Consider the following 19,911-nt stretch of genomic DNA (forward strand, 5'->3'; position numbering starts at 1 on the left):
ATATTTATTCAGCATTTACAGTATATTAAGCTCTTGGGAGAGTACAATATAACAGTATAACAGACACAGTCCCTGCCCACAACAGGCTTACAGCCTAGAGTGCAAATTGATGAGGAAACAGAGCGCAGAGAAGTTAAGTGATTTGCCCAAGGTCACAGAGCAGGCCGATGGTGGAGCCGGGATAAGATCCCAGGTCCTCTGACTCCTAGCTCTCTGCTCTTCCCACTCACCATGCTGCTAGAAACTATCGTATCGTCTCGATCATCAGGATTGAGGTATAAGGTTAGAATTTTGGCTTAATCTGATGCATGCTTTTTGTAGATTTCCCATTCCAAGGATGTCAGCTAACTTCCCATGATATATGTTTGGCTACAAGCCCTGAAAACAAAAAGTGTGCAGTAGTTATAGCAGCAAGTTCAAAGTTAGGAAGAAAGCCAGGGTCTTTCTTTTTCTGATTTGAACACCTATTTAGGGACTCTAATTGACTTTTCCTAGGCTTTCACTTCTCCAGGTAATGATTCCTTCTTCATGAACTAACTCAAGTGATGATGTGGTCATAAATGAAGTACTGTGAAAAGTTAGGATGATATGACTTCTATGTATACAAAAAGTACAATGCACACTTACACTAATGTTTCCTCAATTGGATGTGAACCTACAAAAACACTTCAAGCACTACAAAAACACTACAAAAAATTGGTAGGATTTTGGAATGCCTACTTGTGCATAACACTGTACTAAGTGCTTAAGAGAAGAAATTATTGTTAGGAGACATGATCTCTATCTGCACAAAATGAATTACAGATAGGAGGAAGAAAAGAAGAAGAGATGAATATCTGGATGAGTAAGTCCTTAAGTGGTAGAGAATACAAGTTGATAAGGACAGATATGCTATGGATGGCCATCAATGAATGAGTGCAGAGATGGTGCAAATCACTCAATCAATGGTATTTGAGTGCTTACTGTGTGCAGATCACTGAACTAAGTGCTTGGGTGAGTACAGTACAACAGAGTTGTTAGTCACATTCCCTGCCCGCAAGAAAATTACATTCTAGGGTTCTGAAGATGGTAGTTGGAAGGATAAGAGAAGACACAAATTAATCTTGGAAAGCTTCCTGGATGAGGTAGAATTTCAGAAGGGGTTTAAAAATGAGAACTGTGGGTCCCCCGTCTTTCAAATGAAGGATTTTAACAGAATGGTTGAAAGAAAGAACTCTGAAATCTACCCATGTTCAAAGGGAAAATTCTTCAGATGAAAGATTATTTTAAGTGCCCCAAATCCATTAAAAGTAGTGTAATGTATGCCTAGAAATGTACTCAAGGAATCATTTCCCTAAGGAAGAAGCAACATTATTTTCAATAAAAGCAGAACTAACTAGCTGGTTGAATGAGCAAGTAATTACAAAATATAGTTGGAAGCACTATGATTTAATGTTCCTCCAATAGGAAATGGTCAGTAATCCTCTCCATTGGTTTTTCAATTCATTAAAGTACACCACTGGACGTTATTTACTGTTCAGTGAGTTCACTGTGAAGAAATCAAAAGACTGATGTATTGCTTTGCTTTTTTGTGTTAAATCCTTGCAGTCTGATTACTAGTATAACTATTGAATAGATGATACACAGTGAACTAATGAACATTTTCATTTAATAACTTGCATTGCAGTAAGGAATTATTTTGCATTCCTTGAGATTTGGTTGGCAATTCCAGCCAATATTTTCATTACCTACTGGACACTGCCATGAACATATAAAGTGTGGCATCACAAAATTTAGGCCCCCTGTTCCTCTCCCTCCCCCATCTCTCACCCCCAATGATCTGGCCACCTATTTCCTCACAAAATTCAACACAATCAGGTCTGAGCTCCCCAAAGTCACCCCTCCGCCTCTCCCCTCCCCCCCACCAACCTTCTCCCCTACTTTCCCATCCTTCCCTGCAGTATCCTCAGAGGAGATCTCCTCCCTCCTCGCAAGTGCCACCCCCTCCACCTGCGCCTTGGACCCCATTCCCTCTCACCTTCTACCACTTGTCAGCTGTGTGACTTTGGGCAAGTCACTTAACTTCTCGGTGCCTCAGTTACCTCATCTGTAAAATGGGGATTAAGACTGTGAGCCCCACGTGGGACAACCTGATTCCCCTGTGTCTACCCCAGTGCTTAGAACAGTGCTTGGCACATAGTAAGCGCTTAACAAATACCAACATTATTATTATTATTATTACCTTATTAAAACCATCGCCCCTGCCCTCCTCCCTTCCTTAACTTCTATTTTTAACCACTCAATCTCCAATGGCTCCTTCCCCACTGCCTTCAAACATGCCCACGTCTCCCCCATCCTAAAAAAACCCTCTCTCGACCCCACTTCCCCTTCCAGTTATCGCCCTATCTCCCTACTACCCTTCCTTACCAAAATCCTAGAACGAGTCATCTACAATCGATGCTTAGAATTCCTTAACTCCCATTCTCTCCTAGACCCCGTCCAATCTGGCTTCCGTCCCCTCCACTCTACTGAGACTGCTCTCTATAAGGTCACCCATGACCTCCTTCTTGCCAAATCCAATGGCTCCTACTCCATTCTAATCCTCCTTGACCTCTCTGCTGCCTTTGACACTGTCGACCATCCCCTCCTCCTTCATACCTTATCTCACCTTGGCTTCACGGACTCCGTCCTCTCCTGGTTCTCCTCTTACCTCTCTGGCCGGTCATTCTCGATCTCCTTCACTGGCGCCTCCTCCCCCTCCCATCCTTTAACTGTTGGAGTTCCTCAAGGGTCAGTTCTTGGCCCTCTTCTGTTCTCCATTTACACTCACTCCCTTGGTGAACTCATTCGCTCTCACGGCTTTGACTACCATCTCTACGCAGATGACACACAGATCTACATCTCCGCCCCTGTCCTCTCCCCCTCCCTTCAGGCTCGCATCTCCTCCTGCCTCCGGGACGTCTCCACTTGGATGTCGGCCCGCCACCTAAAACTCAACATGAGCAAGACTGAGCTCCTCATCTTCCCTCCCAAGCCCGGTCCTCTCCCAGACTTCTCTATCACCGTGGATGGCACGACCATCCTTCCTGTCTCTCAGGCCCGCAATCTCGGTGTCATCCTTGACTCGTCTCTCTCGTTCACCCCACACATCCTATCCGTTACCAAGACCTGCCGGTTTCACCTTTACAATATCACCAAGATCCGCCCTTTCCTCTCCACCCAAACGGCTACCTTACTGCTACAGGCTCTTGTTATATCCCGGCTAGACTACTGTGTCAGCCTTCTCTCTGATCTCCCTTCCTCCTCTCTGGCCCCGCTCCAGTCTATTCTTCACTCTGCTGCCCGGCTCCTCTTCCTGCAGAAACGCTCTGGGCATGTCACTCCCCTTCTTCAACACCTCCAGTGGTTGCCTATCAACCTCCGCTCCAAACAAAAACTCCTCACTCTAGGCTTCAAGGCTCTCCATCACCTTGCCCCTTCCTACCTCTCCTCCCTTCTCTCTTTCTACCGCCCACCCCGCACGCTCCGCTCCTCTGCCGCCCACCTCCTCACCGTCCCTCGGTCTCGCCTTTCCCGCCGTCGACCCCTGGGCCACATCCTCCCGCGGTCCTGGAACGCCCTCCCTCCTCACCTCCGCCAAACTGATTCTCTTCCCCTCTTCAAAACCCTACTTAAAACTCACCTCCTCCAAGAGGCCTTCCCAGACTGAGCTCCTCTTCTCCCTCTACTCCCTCTACCACCCCCCCTTACCTCTCCGCAGCTAAACCCTCTTTTCCCCCTTTCCCTCTGCTCCTCCACCTCTCCCTTCCCATCCCCACAGCACTGTACTTGTCCGCTCAACTGTATATATTTCCATTACCCTATTTATTTTGTTAATGAATTGTACATTGCCTTGATTCTATTTAGTTGCCATTGTTTTTACGAGATGTTCTTCCCCTTGACTCTATTTATTGCCATCGTTCTTGTCTGTCCGTCTCCCCCGATTAGACTGTAAGCCCGTCAAACGGCAGGGACTGTCTCTATCTGTTACCGACTTGTTCATTCCAAGCGCTTAGTACAGTGCTCTGCACATAGTAAGCGCTCAATAAATACTATTGAATGAATGAATGAAAAGTTATCCATAGTTTGGGAAGAAGTCTCATAGACTTAATTGGATCCTGGTATATTTGCATGCCAGTTTTCATTTTGTCTGGAGTTTGCTTTCTTCACATTGTCTTCTCTCAGTCCTGGAACTCCCTCCCTCTTCAAATATGACAGTCCACCATTCTTTAAACCTTCAAAACCCTCCTAAAATCCATCTCCTCCAAGAGGCTTTCCCAAACTAAGCCATTTATTTCCCCTATTCATCTCCCCTCTGAATCAATTGTGCACTTGGCTGTTTACCCTTAAGCACTTTGATGCTCACCCCAGCCCAGAGTACTTATTTAAATTTTCTTATACTCTCCCCTATCTGTAATCTAACTGTACAGGGAACATGTCTACTAACTCTGCTGTATTGTGGTCTCCCAAGAGCTTAGTACAGTGCCCTCCACATAATAAATTCTCATAAATACCATTGTTTGATTGAATGATTGATCAGATTGATAAATAAAATAATAATAGTAAATATTGTCATTCAGTCATTTTTTTTAAATTTGTATTTTTGTTCTGTTCTCTTCAGCCAATTTTTCCCCTTTTGGCTGATTCAGGGAATGTGTTTGTTATATATTGTTATACTGTACTCTTCCAAGCATTGAGTACACTAAGTGATCAATAAACATGATTGATTGCCATATTTAAATTTCACATAGTACATTTGCTCATGCAAATGTACATCCTTAGACAAATTTGAATTTATTTTTCTACCTCAGAAATGAAAACAAACCAGCAAATGTGGACAAACACCCCTCGCGGCACCCCCTCCTCCCCGACACACACACAAGATTTTCACCTGTCCCATAACATAAGGAGCATTTGTGTGCACTGGTATCCATCTGTGAGCTTATTTAATAAGGTGAGCACTGAAAGTGCTAGGTAACATATACCCACTATTCAGTGTAATTTGAAATTTAATGAAACATTTTAGTGTACTTTCATCAGGGCCCTAATATGGTTGATCATCCTGGAGAATTGGAATTTTCCAAAGCCATTTCACCCTGATGGGTCTTACTGTTGATCCTGGAATTCAATGTGTTTCTCAGCCTTTACCCTGATTTTCTAGCTGTCCTTGATTAGTAGAATTCAGTATTCCCATTCTCTTTTTAAAACTGCACTGCATTCAAGTTTGTATTAAATGCCACATTCTCAATTTAGCCTCCCCTTTAATTTTTCAGACAGTAATATTACTTATAAGTAATGCCTTAATTTTGACTGTAATCATTTAGCTGATGAGGGATGATGGAGAATTAAAAGGAATAATATTAGAGGTCTAGCAGTTTTGTTCATTTGAAATGAGATCAGTGATCATTGACTTCCCTCTCAAAATGTTTAAACTACAAAGAGATTTGTCATCTTTTGCAACCAATCAAATCCGCTTCTGACATGAAGGTAAATGATCCATATAATTATTTTGCCAATACAAGTGCTTGCAATTTTCATTATGTACAATGGGGTTGTAAATATTCCAAACCTGAAGATGAGGTCAGCAAAAAATGCAGGTAAGGTCTAGATCAAGGGTTTTATGCACTACTGTTTTTCTGAAGGAATTTTCTTTCTTGGTGCTGGTGTCTGAATTTTTCTTTTCATATTTTCTGCCTCCTTTCCTGCTCTTCCTTTGGAGAAGAAGGGGTACACACCGAGGAATTGGACAGTGAACTAGGTAAATTACCCATCTATCCTTTTGCTCCATGATTTTGACTGCATCTGCTTAAGTCTTTAGTGAATTGCCTAATCCCTTTGTATCATTATTTTTCATCTTTCCAGTTGTGATTTTCATTCAGGCTTATCATTTGAAAGGTCAATCTGTAACCAAATATTTCTGGATGCAGATTCCACAGAAATGATGTTAAATCCATATTTGAAAGAGAAGTTCTCAGTGAATGTGACTCAAGAGAAGGGCAAAAAGTAGGCTAGGGCCATGGGGGTGGGAGTGGGAGATAAAAGTCCTAAGGTATAGACATGTCCCTGGCATTGGCTTAGACAAGGCAATTAATGTCTCTAAAAATCCATTTCTAGAGTTTGGCATCTGCTTGATCAAGTTAATAATACCTGCACTTTCCACCTAATGGGGGTTTGAAGACAAATGAGATCTCTGGTTTATGAACTCTCTGAATAAAGGAACTAGGCATGTTAATCTCAATAGGAATTATAGAATTTATCAGGGTTTGGGAAGCAAACTAAGAATTTACAATTTGGCTATTTTGCCTTATTTGCCATATTCTATAATAAATAATAGGTCTAGTATATTTCTCAGTTTGTGAATACTATTTTTTTAACATCTCGTGATCTTTTAATACTGATGGAGCTATGAAAAATTTGGCAGCATTTATAAGATGGCTTCAAGAGCTGTAAGACAATACATTGCATTCAGATTTTCTGCCAACTCTTTATGGGGGAAGAAGGACTGTTGTTCCTTGAGAACTAAGAGTTAAAATTCTCCAAGGGTTTGGGTTTCTTTTGTTTGTTTAGGTTTTGTTCTGTTTTCCACAAAGTTATTTTACTATAAAATTATTCTTTGGTTCCTTGGACCCTATTTCATCTTTGTTGTGGATTGATATTCCAGCATCAGTCAATACGTATCGATTAGCCTAGTTAAAAAATAAACAAAGAAGCTGTTCTGTGGTCACTGTGTGGTTGGAATGTCACTGAAACTAACTCCTTATATTAACAGAGTTGGAGATAAATTAGGGAGAACCTATTTGTCAATTTCAGCAATATACTGCTAAAGTAATAAAAAAGGACAGCACTAGATCTTCATGCCAAAACACATTGTGTTAATCATTTTGTCAAGCCAACTGAAATCACACTGCGAAGTTCATGGGAAGCAGTGTGGTCTAGTGGAAAAAGCACAGGCCTGGGAGTCAGAGCACGAGTGTTCTAAATCCCTGTTCCAACACCTGCCTGCTGTGACCTGGGACAAATCCCTTATCTTCTGTGCCTCAGTTTACTCATCTGTAAAATGGGGATTCAGTACCCATTCTCCCTCTTACTTAGATTGTGCACCAGATGAGGGACAGAGGCTGTGGCCAGCCAATTAATTCTATCTCCTCCAGTGCTTGACACACGGTAAGCACTGAAATTCATAATGATTATTATTATGTGCACAAATGAATAGATGAACAGAGAAGGGATCGACTCTTCAGGCAATAATAATAATAATAATGTTGGTATTTGTTAAGCGCTTACTATGTGCCGAGCACTGTTCTAAGCGCTGGGATAGACATAGGGGAATTAGGTTGTCCCATGTGGGGCTCACAGTCTTAATCCCCATTTTACAGATGAGGGAACTGAGGCACAGAGAAGTTAAGTGACTTGCCCACAGTCACACAGCCGACAAGTGGCAGAGCCGGGATTCAAACTCATGAGCCCTGACTCCAAAGCCCATGCTCTTTCCACTGAGCCACGCTGCTTCTCTATTGATACATGGATACATAAGATTAGCTTTACATATGATCAAAGTGAAGAAGAAAATTTTCAGTGCAGTGCTATTAATAGGTAGTCAGTAACATTTTACCTGGTTAGAAGCTGCCATTGTGTTTTTAGGGAAGTATTAGAATCTCACCAGTGGCTTTCAATACTGAAATTCAGTCCTGTGCTTTTAATTTAAGGAAACTCTTTAATCTCATCACTTCAACTGTCATATCAAAAAGATGGAAACACCTAGAGAGATGAAGCATCTATCTCCATCACCCACCATTTTCACTGCACTTCAAGACACATTGAATCCATTCTTTAATTTGTTTTTCTTCAAACATCACTTTGTGAGATGGAAGGCAGTGTGGATATCAGCCAAATAGAGATGATGGGCATCATAGATATTGATGAAATAAAACAGAAATTATCAAATAATAATTATGGTATTTGTTAAGTGCTTACTATGTGCCAGGCACTGTTGTAAGTGCTGGGGGAGATGCAATATATTTGGGTTGGACACAGTCCCTGTCCCCTATAGGGCTTATGGTGTTAATTCCCATTTCACAGATGAGGAAACTGAGGCCCAAAGAAGTGAAGTGATTTGCCCAAGGTTGCATAGCAGAAAGGTGGCAGAGTCAGGATTGGAATCCAGGTCCTTATGACTTCCAAGCCCCTGCTCTTTCCACTAGACCACACTGCTTCTCAAATAAGTAGTACTTAGCTAATATAGACAGCCCAAGCTTCTAGCCATAGTTAAAGTAGGAAGTACCACTGCCTTGGTGCAGTAGGTAGAGCACTGCTCTGGAAGTCAGGAGACCTGGGTTCTAGTCCTGGTTCTGTTTGTAGCTGTCTAAGGTGGGTGAAGACCACACATACGAATGGCAGTGTGTTGCAGCCCTCTCTGCCTCCTTGCTCACTGCACTCTCTATCCCATCGGGAACATGGCTGGCAAGACTGAGAGAGAGAGAGAGAGTGGTGCTGCACAAATTACTAGCACTGTGATCAGTTCCTTTGTGTAGGTTCTCAGTTCTGATGTCTCGGGACTGAGGCTAATTTACTGTTCCTGATGGGGGAGATGCCATAATCAGTTGTAGGATGTGCAGAGTGTCTCCCCATTGTCATTGGCGATAATCCTGCTTTTATTCACAGGTCTGTCTACTGTTTTCTAAAATATTTCTGACTTCAGACAATGATTTCTGACTTCAGCAAATCATCTGGTTTTCTAGGGACAATGGATTTTCAGATGTGAAAATATAATATTTCACTATAATTCATCCCCCAGAAGTGATTTGTAAGTGTAGTTTTTTTGAGACAGAGCATTTGTCAATAGAGTTAGGGTTTGTAAAGCATATAGCATGGGAGGTATCAACACTGCCATCCTGACAGTTTCAAGGATTTACAATTCCACTGAAAAATCATTCTGGGCAATAAACTTTCTCTTGGCTCCAACTTTACTCGCTTGAATTTTTGAACAATAGAAATCCACAACTGTGTTAATGAGTTACTGGAAAGGAGTCAATTGGTTTTCATACCATTTGTCATTTCTAAACCATGATCTAAAGAAAAAAAAAAATTCTGTGATGTGAGCTAAGTAAAGTTGACTTTGAACTCTAAAATAAATGTCTTCATTTTTTCTTTTGGTAATGAATAGTGATTTGGAAGCCAAAATACTGAGTCATGCAACATTTCCCTTTTGTGATGAGAATAATCTTGTTTATGTATTTGAAAGAGATTAGCAGTGGCCTCCAAAATTCAGGACCTTCAAAATTAAGAAGGTGTTGCAGCTCTCTTCCAGCATTGCCCCAAACCTGCCCCAAAAGACAGGGTATCTGGGCTGTTATTAAAGATTTCCAGGAAAGGTGAAGCCACAATGACTGCCTAATGACTGTTAGACTTAGGAAACATTTTCTTTAAAGAACTAGTTATTTGATATTAGTTCTTCATTCAGTCGCATTTATTGAGCGCTTACTGTGTGCAGAGAACTGTACTAAGCGCTTGGGAAGTACAATTCCTCTTTGGGTACAGGGTCTTCCTTCCAGTTCTCTTGTTACTATTTACTTTCTTCACCAAAACTGCAGTGGTTGCTATCCTACAGTCTTACCTGAAGCCAACCTACATAGGTATTAAATATTTTAAGCAATAAAAAGATTTCTTCTTGTAATCACCATCATAAATTCTAAAGAATTTGAAAATTCATCTTTAAATGTAAATTAATTTAATTTTACCTGAGGCACTGGAAAATCTTTGTGGCTTTTTTCCAAAAGAAATGTTTCCTATTATCCTCTGATGGGAGTATTTTTTATTGTTATTTCAAAGAAACCAAGATATTCGGTGTAAACCTACAAGAAATACCATTCCCATGAAATATATATTTTTTAATATATAAATTGGAAGCTTAAATCCTTCCCTGAATCACCAGGATACTCATGTTCTGTTTCCTGGTGATCAAATTCAAGAGATCCAAAGGCATAAATGAAGGAAACCACATTGAAAAAAGTGTGATTTAGCTCAACAGAACCTGCTGTGTTCCAAAAAATCTATGCTTAACCTATGGGTCTAATGATTTCTTCTGCTTAACTCCAGAATAAACAGGGATGGAGAACCACATTTACATTTTTTAAATTTCCAGATTTCTCACCTTACAAGCCAAGTTGTTTTTCTGATCCATTTTAGTTTAAATGGTAATTTTCAACTTCTGAGGAGAAAGTGATTTCCAACAATATTCCTTTTGCAAGGATCCCAAGATATCTGTTTTTGTTAAAATAATTTATAGCAATGTTAATATTTGCAGATTGGCCCTGGCTTGCATATAAGGGCTTGTGTCTCAAGGAATGAAAAGACTTTAAATACTTGATAAACTTAAAAAAAAGTTGTGGTCTTTTTTGGGGGGAGTTGGGGAGAGAAGGAGATGGGGGACATGGAATAAAAACCCATCTCTGGGTTTGCAAATAAGAACATATGGAGCAAAATCCATGAAATTATTTTATTTTGATGTTCAGCCAAATCTGAATGAGAACATAAACTTTGAGTAATTAGTTTGTGTCTGTATGTGTTCTTGAATTCATTCTGGAATTATCCATAGCTTATTACATCAGTGTAGTGAAGTCTCTGAGTACTAAGCCCTGTGTCATTCTTCTAATGAATGGATCACTATTTTCATCTGGTTGGATATGTGACACCTTACTTTTAATAAGATAGTAGAGTTTAGCATTTCAAAATCCAGAGCATTTAGAGTCATATCTATTCCTCTTTCCAGGTTCATTGCAATTGTTACACTTAGTAAGCTTCTTCCTCATTGGATGCAGTTTCAAGATAAGCTTAATTTGCAATTCATTTGCATGCATATGATAAGAGGATGTTTAAGGGTAGCCTCATTATGATAATCATTATTAGGTAAGAAAAAAGCAATAAAATTCAGCACTACATACTTGAATAATTCATGAGAGGATCACAAGTAAATGTATTCAGAGAAACATTTTGTTGTCCTACAGAGAAAATTATGGAGATGGTGCCATTTCCACTGCCATTTTGCAGCCCAGATTAAGAGGCCAGGCCAGAGAAGCAGTTTGGCCTAGTGGAAAGAGTATCGGCCTGGGTGTCAAGGGAGCTGGGTTCTAATCCCAGCTATGCTACTTACCTGCTGTGTGACCCTGGGCAAGTTACCCAATTTCTGTGATTCATCAGCTGTAAAATGGGGATAAAATACCTCTTTTTTAAAATGGTATTTAAGTGCTTACTATGTGCCAGGCACTGTTCTAAATTCTGGGGTAGATACAAGGTAATGAGATTGGGTACAGTCCATATCCCACGTGGGGCTCACAGTCTTAATCCCCATTTTACAGATGAGGAAACTGAGGTGCAGAGATGTGAAGTGACTTGCCCAAGGCCATACATTAGACAAGTGGTGGAGTCAGGATTAGGACCCAGGCCTTTCTGTCTCCCAGGCCTGCGCTCTAACCACTGAGCCATGCTCTTCCCTCTTCTCCCTCTCTTTTAGATTCTGAGCTCCATGTGAGACCATCTGACCTGATTGTATTGTGTCTAACTCTACACTTAGTACAGTATTTGGCACAATAAAAACAATTAACAAGAACCATTATCATCATCATTATCTTTACTGTCTTCTACTCCATTCAATCATATTTGAGTGCTTACTGTCTGCAGAGCTCTAGTAGTTTGACCTCTTGAACTTCCTCCCACCAAGATGAAAGCCTGCAGACAGTAGTTCCAGATTCAAACCCAACCCTTGGTGAAATCTTGGTGGAATACTGTCTCACACTTTAAATTATAACTCCCTGAGGGCAGGGACTGGATTTAATCATTATTATGTATTTCTAACAGCCTAGTCATTGTGCTAGTGCACAGTACTTTTGTTTAACCACCTGAAGTAATAAAATGCATTTTATGTCACCTAATCTATTTAGGAGAGGTGCTCAAGTCATTATCTAATCAGTAGAAACTAAATTAGAAATAATGAAAACTCATTTTGATTAGCTGCAATTAGTCCCCAAACTCAGCCCCTTCAAAAGACTGGCCTCTGATAATGAATACAACAATCTGGATTTACTTCCATTAGTTAGTTTATTTCTTAATATAGTTAAAAAAAAACTGAGGTGAAAATTAGAAACATTTGAACATTAAGAACAAAGTTACAGATTTTTCATTCAAAAATGATTTAATATATTACTTGGATTGTTTGTATTCACATTGGCTCAAAACACCAATGTACATTGAAATGCTATTCACTTAATATAATCATGAAATAAGCATTATGCACATTTTCCTTTTATTAAGATAGTTTTAATGTGGATTTAAGTGTTCCCATTTTACTCTTCTTATGTAATTTTTGGTATATGTGATTCAGCTTCACATAGTGCTCTGTTCTCAAACTTGTATATATATTTTTTTTCAGAATTACCTGCTGGGTGGGAAAAGATCGAAGACCCTGTTTATGGTGTCTACTATGTAGAGTAAGTTGTGTTTGGAAAATTACATTTTGGTTTCTGAGAGAGGCAAGCAGCAAAACGTCTTCTCGTAAAAGTATTTGATTTAATGCAGTAATACTTAGCTGCCACTCTAAATGGTAGAAGAAAATATCAAGTGAACAAATCAGTTAGTGAATAAAAGTTAGCAAAACAAAAATATCAATATTCTCATAAGGAAGATGAGTTTAAAAGAATGTGTTGTCTCTGGATAGGCATGTTTATATGATGAAAGGTTCACTTCAGCTAACTTTCTCTGTGAAGGTCAGGCTTGGCAGTAGGTTTTCATAGAGTACATAAATTCTGAAAAATAGGATTATTTAGGTAAGAAATACAAAATGAAGTAATTGGTGAAAATTATTGTCTTAAATATTTCAGTGACTGCTATAGTGGCCTTGAGGGCCTACTTAGAATTGACGAAAAACAAAGTTAAAGAAGTCTTCTTAGAAGACTGGACAAACATCCTCGAATGTCTGATAAATTCAGAGTTTCCTTCTTTGTCTCTTATCTCCCTTTACAATAAAATTTCCTTGAGAACAGGTCCTATACCACTTCCTCTTTTATCACTTAACTGCTACCTATCTCCATACAGATGACTCCCAAATATACCTTAGTAAATCTGATCAGTCACCTACCTCACAGTCTTCCATTTCTTCCAGACTCCAGAACATTTTCATGTGGATGATCCACCAGCACCTTAAAGTGACAAAAACCAAACTCCTCATCTTCCTCTAAATCTCTTTCCTAGTTTCCCATCATTGTCAACAAGATCACAATCCTGCTGCCCTTTAACCTCCTAAGCCTCCCACCCCCTAACTGTAGGAATCCCTCAAAGTTCAGTTCTGAATCCCCTTCTACTCTCAATCTAAAGCCACTCCCCTGGAGAATTTATTCACTCCCATAGCTTCAACTACCACCTCTAAGTGGATGATTCCCAAATCTACGCCTCCAGCCCTGATCTCTCACCCTCTCTGCAGTCTTACATTTTCTCTTGCCTTCAGGACATCTTCACTTGGATGTCCTGCTGACACCTCAAACTTAATATGTCCAAAACAGAACTCCTTATCTTCCCACCCAAGTCCTGTCCTCCCTTTGATTTTCCCATCACTGTAGACAGTACCATCTTCCTTCCTTCTTCCTGTCTCACATGCCCATAACCTCGGTGGTGTTCTTGATTCAGCTTTCTCATTCAACGCACATAATCCTGTCGGTTCAACCTTCACATCTCCAGAATCCACCCTTTCCTCTCAATCCCAACTGCTACCACATTAATCCAAGCATGAATCCTATCCCACCTTGGTTACTATATCAGCCTCCTTGCTGACCTCCTGCCTCCTGTCTCACCCCAGTCCATACTTCACTCTGGTGTCCAGATCATTTTTCTACAAAATGTACAGTCCATGTTTCCCTCTCCTCAAGAACCCCCAATAGTTGCCCACCCACCTCCGCATCAAACAGAAACTCCTTACTATTGACTTTAAAGCACTCCATCACCTTGCCCACTGCTACCTCACCTCTCTGCTCTCCTACTACAACCAACCCACGAAATCTCTCCTCTAATGCCAACCTGTTCACTGTACCTTGATCTCATCTGTCTCGCCGCCGACTTCTATCCCCCGTCCTGCCTCTGTTCTGGAATGCCCTCCTTCTCCATATCTGACAATTGCTCTCTTACCATCAAGCACTTAGTACAGTACTTTGCACATAGTAAGTCCTCAATAATTATGATTAATAATAATTAATAATACCTTCAAAACTTATTGAAAGCAAATCTCCTCCAAGAGACCTTCCCTGCCTAAGACAGACCTCATTTCCTCTTTTCCCACTCTTCTGCATTGCCCTGATTTGCTTCCTTTATTCACCCTTCTCAGTTCCACAACACTTAAGTACATATCCATAATGTATTCATTTATATCAATGTCTGTCTCCCCATCTAGACTATAGACTTGTTGTGGTGGACTTCTGTGTGGGCCTCTTTTCTGGTCTCCATGTCTCCAGACAGCCTCCTCTTCATCTATCCTACACTCAACTGCCTGGATCAACATATTAGAGCATCATTCAGAATGCATCACTCCCCTCCTCAAAAACTTCCTTTGGTTATCCATTTATCTCAACATCAAACAGATATTCCTGATGTTGATTTCACTGCTGCCCATCAGCTCTCTCCTTAACTTTCCATTCTGTTCTCCTGCTTCACTCCAGTTGGCTTCATTATTTACAGGCAAACTTTCTAACTATACTTTGATTGTGATGCTCCAGTATCTATTCCATTGCTCATACCCTTTCCCCTATCTAGGATTCCCTCCCCATTTAAATATAACAGACCACATCCTTTCCTACCTCTAAATCCTTCTAAAAATCTACCTTCTCCAGAGGCATTACTTGAATAATCCCCAACTCCCATTCTATCATCATCCCATCAGACACCCATTGAACTTCTTGTAAGTATTGGTTATTCAATTCCATTTATGTATGAGATTTTTGCTTGTTTTTATTTTTATCCATTATATCTAGGATTTTCTCTTATTCTATTCTTATTCTGTTACACTATGTAACTGTATCCCTGCCATTATATTGTAAAATACTTAGGACAGAGACTGTATCTGTTACTTTGTCTTTACAGCGCTCTGTTTGCAGTAGGTTCTTAATAAGTACTAATGATGATGGTGATGATGAATACCATGCAGTCAACCCAGAAGTCATCTATAAATGTCAGATGGAAATAAAAGAAAATAAAACCACAAGAGAAAATATTTAAAAATGCCCTTATACTGTGATCTTGGTAATCATCAACGGTGTTTACTGAGTGCTTACTATGTGCAGAACACTGTACTAAACACTTGGGAGAGTACATCAGAGTTGGTAGACATGTTCCTTGCTCACAGTAGGAAATATGCATGTTTACTAATATTAATAATGTAACAATGATGAATTAGATTACTGGCATGCATTCTTTTATTCTTCCCACAGTAAGCTAACATTGGCATACTACTATTGTTAATTCAAAAAATTACATGAGTTGTAAGCTGATTTTGGGGAGGGAACATTTCTACAAACTCTGTTATAATCTACCCTCCCAAGTGATTAGTATAGTGCCCTGAACACAGTTAGCACTCAATAAATACAATTGATTGAGTTAAATTGGTTAGGTGTCCTGAGTTGAGTAGGGTGGTTATGAAATTTTGGCCAGCATTCTACCACTGAAATGATATCCAGCAGGAATATTAAGGTCCCACTTTAAGCCTGAGTGAAGGTATCTGTGTAGGTGTCAGGGAGTCAGTCTTGTCACTGCTATGACAAACAGTTGAGGGTGACCACAGCAGCATCAGGGAAGCCTTTGATAAAAAAGCAGCCTTTCCCACTGCTTATCTGCCCACATCATGTTCTCTCCATCTGACTGTGACTCATGACTTCCATGTAACAGCCCATGATTAAAGTAGACATGAACTCAAAAGTCAAAGTCAGCAAAATGAATCATGGCAATGGAATGGTGCAATAGGGAAATCTGGACATTCTTTGGCCTCACTTCCTCTAATGCTTCTGTGGTTGCCACCAAGCACCAGTGGTAGTAACAATGGCTATAACAATGGATAAATCATCCCTCCCAATCCTGCTGTTTCCCTCCTTATCCAATGAATCAATCAATCGTATTTATTGAGTGCTTGGTGGGTGCAGAGCACTGTACCGAGTGGTTTGGAGAATACAGTGTAACAGAGTTAGTAGACATGTTCCCTCCCCATAGGAGCTTACAGTCTAGAGGGGGAAGTCGAGCAGCTTCATCCCGGTCCTGCTTCTGCTCTGAAGAAGGGTTTCCTAATAGAAAGATTGCATCATTTAGGAAATGAAAGATCAAGCCTCGATTTCCTTGTGACATCATAAATTGAATTTTCATTATGTGCATATGCCTTCCTATTTTAGAAAGGATAATAGGAGCAAATGTGAACAAATGCAGCATGCCCTAGTGGAAAGAGCACACACTTGGAAATCAGGGGACCTGGGTTCTATTCCAGACTCTACCATTTGCCTGCTGTCTTTCAACTGCCTTATGCCTCAGTTTCTTCAACTGTAAATTGAGGGTTCATTACAGGTCCTCCCTCCCACTGAGACTATGAGACTCATGGGGTACAGAGGCCATGTCCAATGTAACCATTTCATATCTATCTCAGTGCTTAGTACAGTGCATGGCATATAGTAAGCTTAACAAATGACACAAATGGTGACATACAGGCCAGATTTTTAAGTTGCTGGCTGTCATAATGTGGGTAACCTGATATAAGTACCATTTATCATCTTTCCTCTTTGCCATTGTTTCCCATGCCATTTTAGATTTGACGTCTATTAGTTAGGGGCCATTCCATAGAATGAAACGGAGAACAAAGAAGTGCCAACTGGGCCTGAATGGCTCAGTAACAGTTAGATCTCCTTAAAGTTTGCTACATCATCCTCACTGATGAAGCAGTGAAAATTTATCTCTGAAATGTGACTTTTAGAAATATATATAACATTGTGATTAAAGGCATAATGGATTTATATTGATATTATAGTCATCTCCATTTAAAGAGCAATTTTCAAACAACTACTGCTTATAGAGCACTGAACTAGGTTTTTAGGAACTGTACAGAAGTATGTCAGTCAATCGTAGTCAATCATACTGAGCGCTTACTGTGTGCAAAGCACTATACTAAGTGCTTGGGAGAGTATAATATATCAATAATTAGACACATTCCCTGCCCATAACAAGCTTACAGTCTAGAAGGGGAGACAGACATTAATATATATGAATAAATTACAGGTATAATAAGTAAATTACAGATATAAGGCATGAGTCCTCCCCTCAAGTAGTTTATAAGCTTATATTTTTACATTGATTGGGAATTAAAAATGAGCTAAATTTTCCAAGTGCTTGAAATAATTCCCTGGTAAGAAATTATGCACTTTGTAAGGAAACATTTAGGAAATTGCAGTAATGTATTCACAGTGTTTGCAGCAGTACAACAGATATTAAATAATATCTCATCCTGATCATTCTGTTGTTATAGGCTTCCCCCCCCCCAAGAACATATTTTTATATTTAGCCTCAAAGCAAAATTACATATATGTTTCCTGGAAGGTCCTATTCCACTACATATTTTCTTAAGTTAGCCTCACTTGGGCTAAACAATTGACAAAAACCTAACTGAAAACTTTCCCCCCTCATGTAAAAGTAATGTAATGTATGTGAAACCTGACAGTTGATATCTCTGCTGATTTTCAAAATTTAACTTACTGAGCTACAGAATGAATCCCTCTCTGGGAATCTGACTAAACATGGATGGTCTCCCCCTCTACACTGTAAGCTCATTGTGGGCAGGAAAAGTATCTACCAACTCTCTTGTATTCTCCCAAGTGCTTAGTACAGTGGTCCACACAAAGGGAATGCTCAATAAATATGATGATGATGATGGTGGTGGCGGTGGTGAGGCTTTTTGAAATTGTATAGAAAGAAAGAGTCATGCTTCTTTCTTGATGCCTTTTTTTTTTAACAATAGACTACTGTTGGTTTATTTAAACAGATTATCCATTCACAGATTCTTCACAACAAATAACATGTTGACTAACTGACTAAGTGTTTAGGGACAAGTACGTGAGCGGCAGCCCACATGCCTCATTAGGCTTTTTGCCCTCTTTTGGATCAGAGGAATTTCTAGTCTGGCTAACGTTTTGTTTGACAGATGAAATTGTTCCCTCATTTACTGTGATCTGTATTCTTCACCAGCCACATCAACAGGAAGACACAATATGAAAATCCTGTTCTGGAAGCCAAACGGAAGAAACAGCTTGAGCAGCAGCAGCAGCAACCAGAAGGTTGGCACTCACAGAGAGCATTTTTGCTGGGTTGTTTGCTAAACAGAACCCGTGTTCCCTTGAAGCTTACACCCCCATGTGGTCAAATGTGTCCTTTATGAATACACTGCCACTATGGACCCAGAGATTTTTCGGGAATAACGCATGTGCTTAATGATAGGAAAAGCTAGTTTTAATGTTTAATCTCTATGATCTTACCTGGCTAAAGATCTTTTCCTCTTTCAAAAAGAGGTGACTGTTTTAGTATCGGCCTTCTAAGTCTAAATAAGTATTTGAATTCTGGAACTTCTGTGTTCACTGTGAAAACAGAGGTTAGTTTCAATATAGACTTCCTGTTTTTCAGTTCTTAATGTCTGGAAGTCAGCTAAGGCTAGTAACATCATCTACTTTTTTTAAAAAAACTAGACACAGAACCAGTAAAGCATAAACCCAATAGATAGAGCAGACAGATGGGTGTATAAACTAAATATTTTATTTTTTATTTATATTTGTCCTTGAGCTTTAAAGCAATTTTTTCTTCATTGTCCCTCATTGCTGAATAGATAAAATTTTATTCTCCAACCCAGTCTCCTTTTATTGCCTTTTTGCTTGAGCTGGGAAGAACTGGTAGCATTATGGCGGTTGGAGTGGGGTGTGGGACTGTGTTTGTGAAGGGAAATGCATTATTAAGTCCCTGAAACAAATGATGTTAGGACAAAACCTCCTTTGGCCATTCCTGGGGCTTAGTTTAGAATCTTCCGAGTGATTAGGTCACTTCCTGGGGAGTGGTGGTAAAATATCCCACTTGGTTTATATTCCATGAAATGTAGATTGGTAGCTGTGTAATGAAGTGATTGAAATCCAATCTCAGCCCCTAAAGACATCTGAGCTGCAGCAGTTCAGCCTGCTCTGTGTAATGGGGAGAGACCCAATCTGGAAAGTGTAATGAAACTGAGGTTCTGGAGATTTCCCCAGCCAAAGGAGAGAGGACCTTCTTCTCCACACCTAGTGTGCTCCCCTTGGACCAGGTTTTATTACCTGGGTTCTGTTATCACACACCCTGGAATCCCATCTGCTGATCTGGATAGAAGGAGAACGTTTTCAATTGCCCTGTTACACCTATTTCTTCAGGAAGTAGAACTGGGGTGTTTCCTGTGTTCCCTGATCTATAATCAATCTATACAAAGCCCTTGGGAGTGTACACTGTAATAGAGTTGGTAGAAATGTTCCCTTCAAATGTGAACATCTAGCTATTGAATGTGCACCTGGCCACTTTGATTTTTGACACCCTGGGATGTGTTTGCCGATTTAACCTCTTGAGAAAATCAAACAGTGCCTTCTTTCTCTTTTATTGCCTAGAATGGACAGAAGAACATTCATCCCTCCCTCCTCCTGTTCTTCCAAGCCACTCTGCAAGCAACCAGGAACCTGTCAGAGAAGCTCCAGTTCAAGGTAACATTGTAAATCATCACCTACTGATTTTGAGTGGCATCTAAATAATGACCCATGCTTTTTTTTTAGTAGCACCTTATCATAACCTAAACTCTATTAATTTGGCTGTTGAGAACTGTAAGAG

The 19,911-nt window shown here is 40.0% G+C and overlaps 1 protein-coding gene across 28 annotated transcripts in view; it reads left to right on the top strand.

The window, feature by feature from the left end:
• MAGI1 (membrane associated guanylate kinase, WW and PDZ domain containing 1) overlaps positions 1-19,911 on the top strand; it is a 613,606-nt gene that overhangs the window by 492,945 nt on the left and 100,750 nt on the right. For 20 of the 28 annotated variants that reach the window (XM_029050061.2, XM_029050064.2, XM_029050063.2 and 17 more), the window contains exons 7-10: positions 5,738-5,776; positions 12,443-12,500; positions 18,268-18,356; positions 19,695-19,787. In XM_029050061.2, coding sequence (XP_028905894.1) covers positions 5,738-5,776; positions 12,443-12,500; positions 18,268-18,356; positions 19,695-19,787 — 279 coding nt within the window. The remainder of the gene's footprint in view (positions 1-5,737; positions 5,777-12,442; positions 12,501-18,267; positions 18,357-19,694; positions 19,788-19,911) is intronic. The other 8 variants (XM_029050062.2, XM_029050070.2, XM_029050072.2 and 5 more) reach the window with 1 other exon arrangement.

The sequence above is a fragment of the Ornithorhynchus anatinus genome, chromosome X1 (assembly GCF_004115215.2).
Source record: "Ornithorhynchus anatinus isolate Pmale09 chromosome X1, mOrnAna1.pri.v4, whole genome shotgun sequence".
Lineage (NCBI taxonomy): Eukaryota > Metazoa > Chordata > Mammalia > Monotremata > Ornithorhynchidae > Ornithorhynchus > Ornithorhynchus anatinus.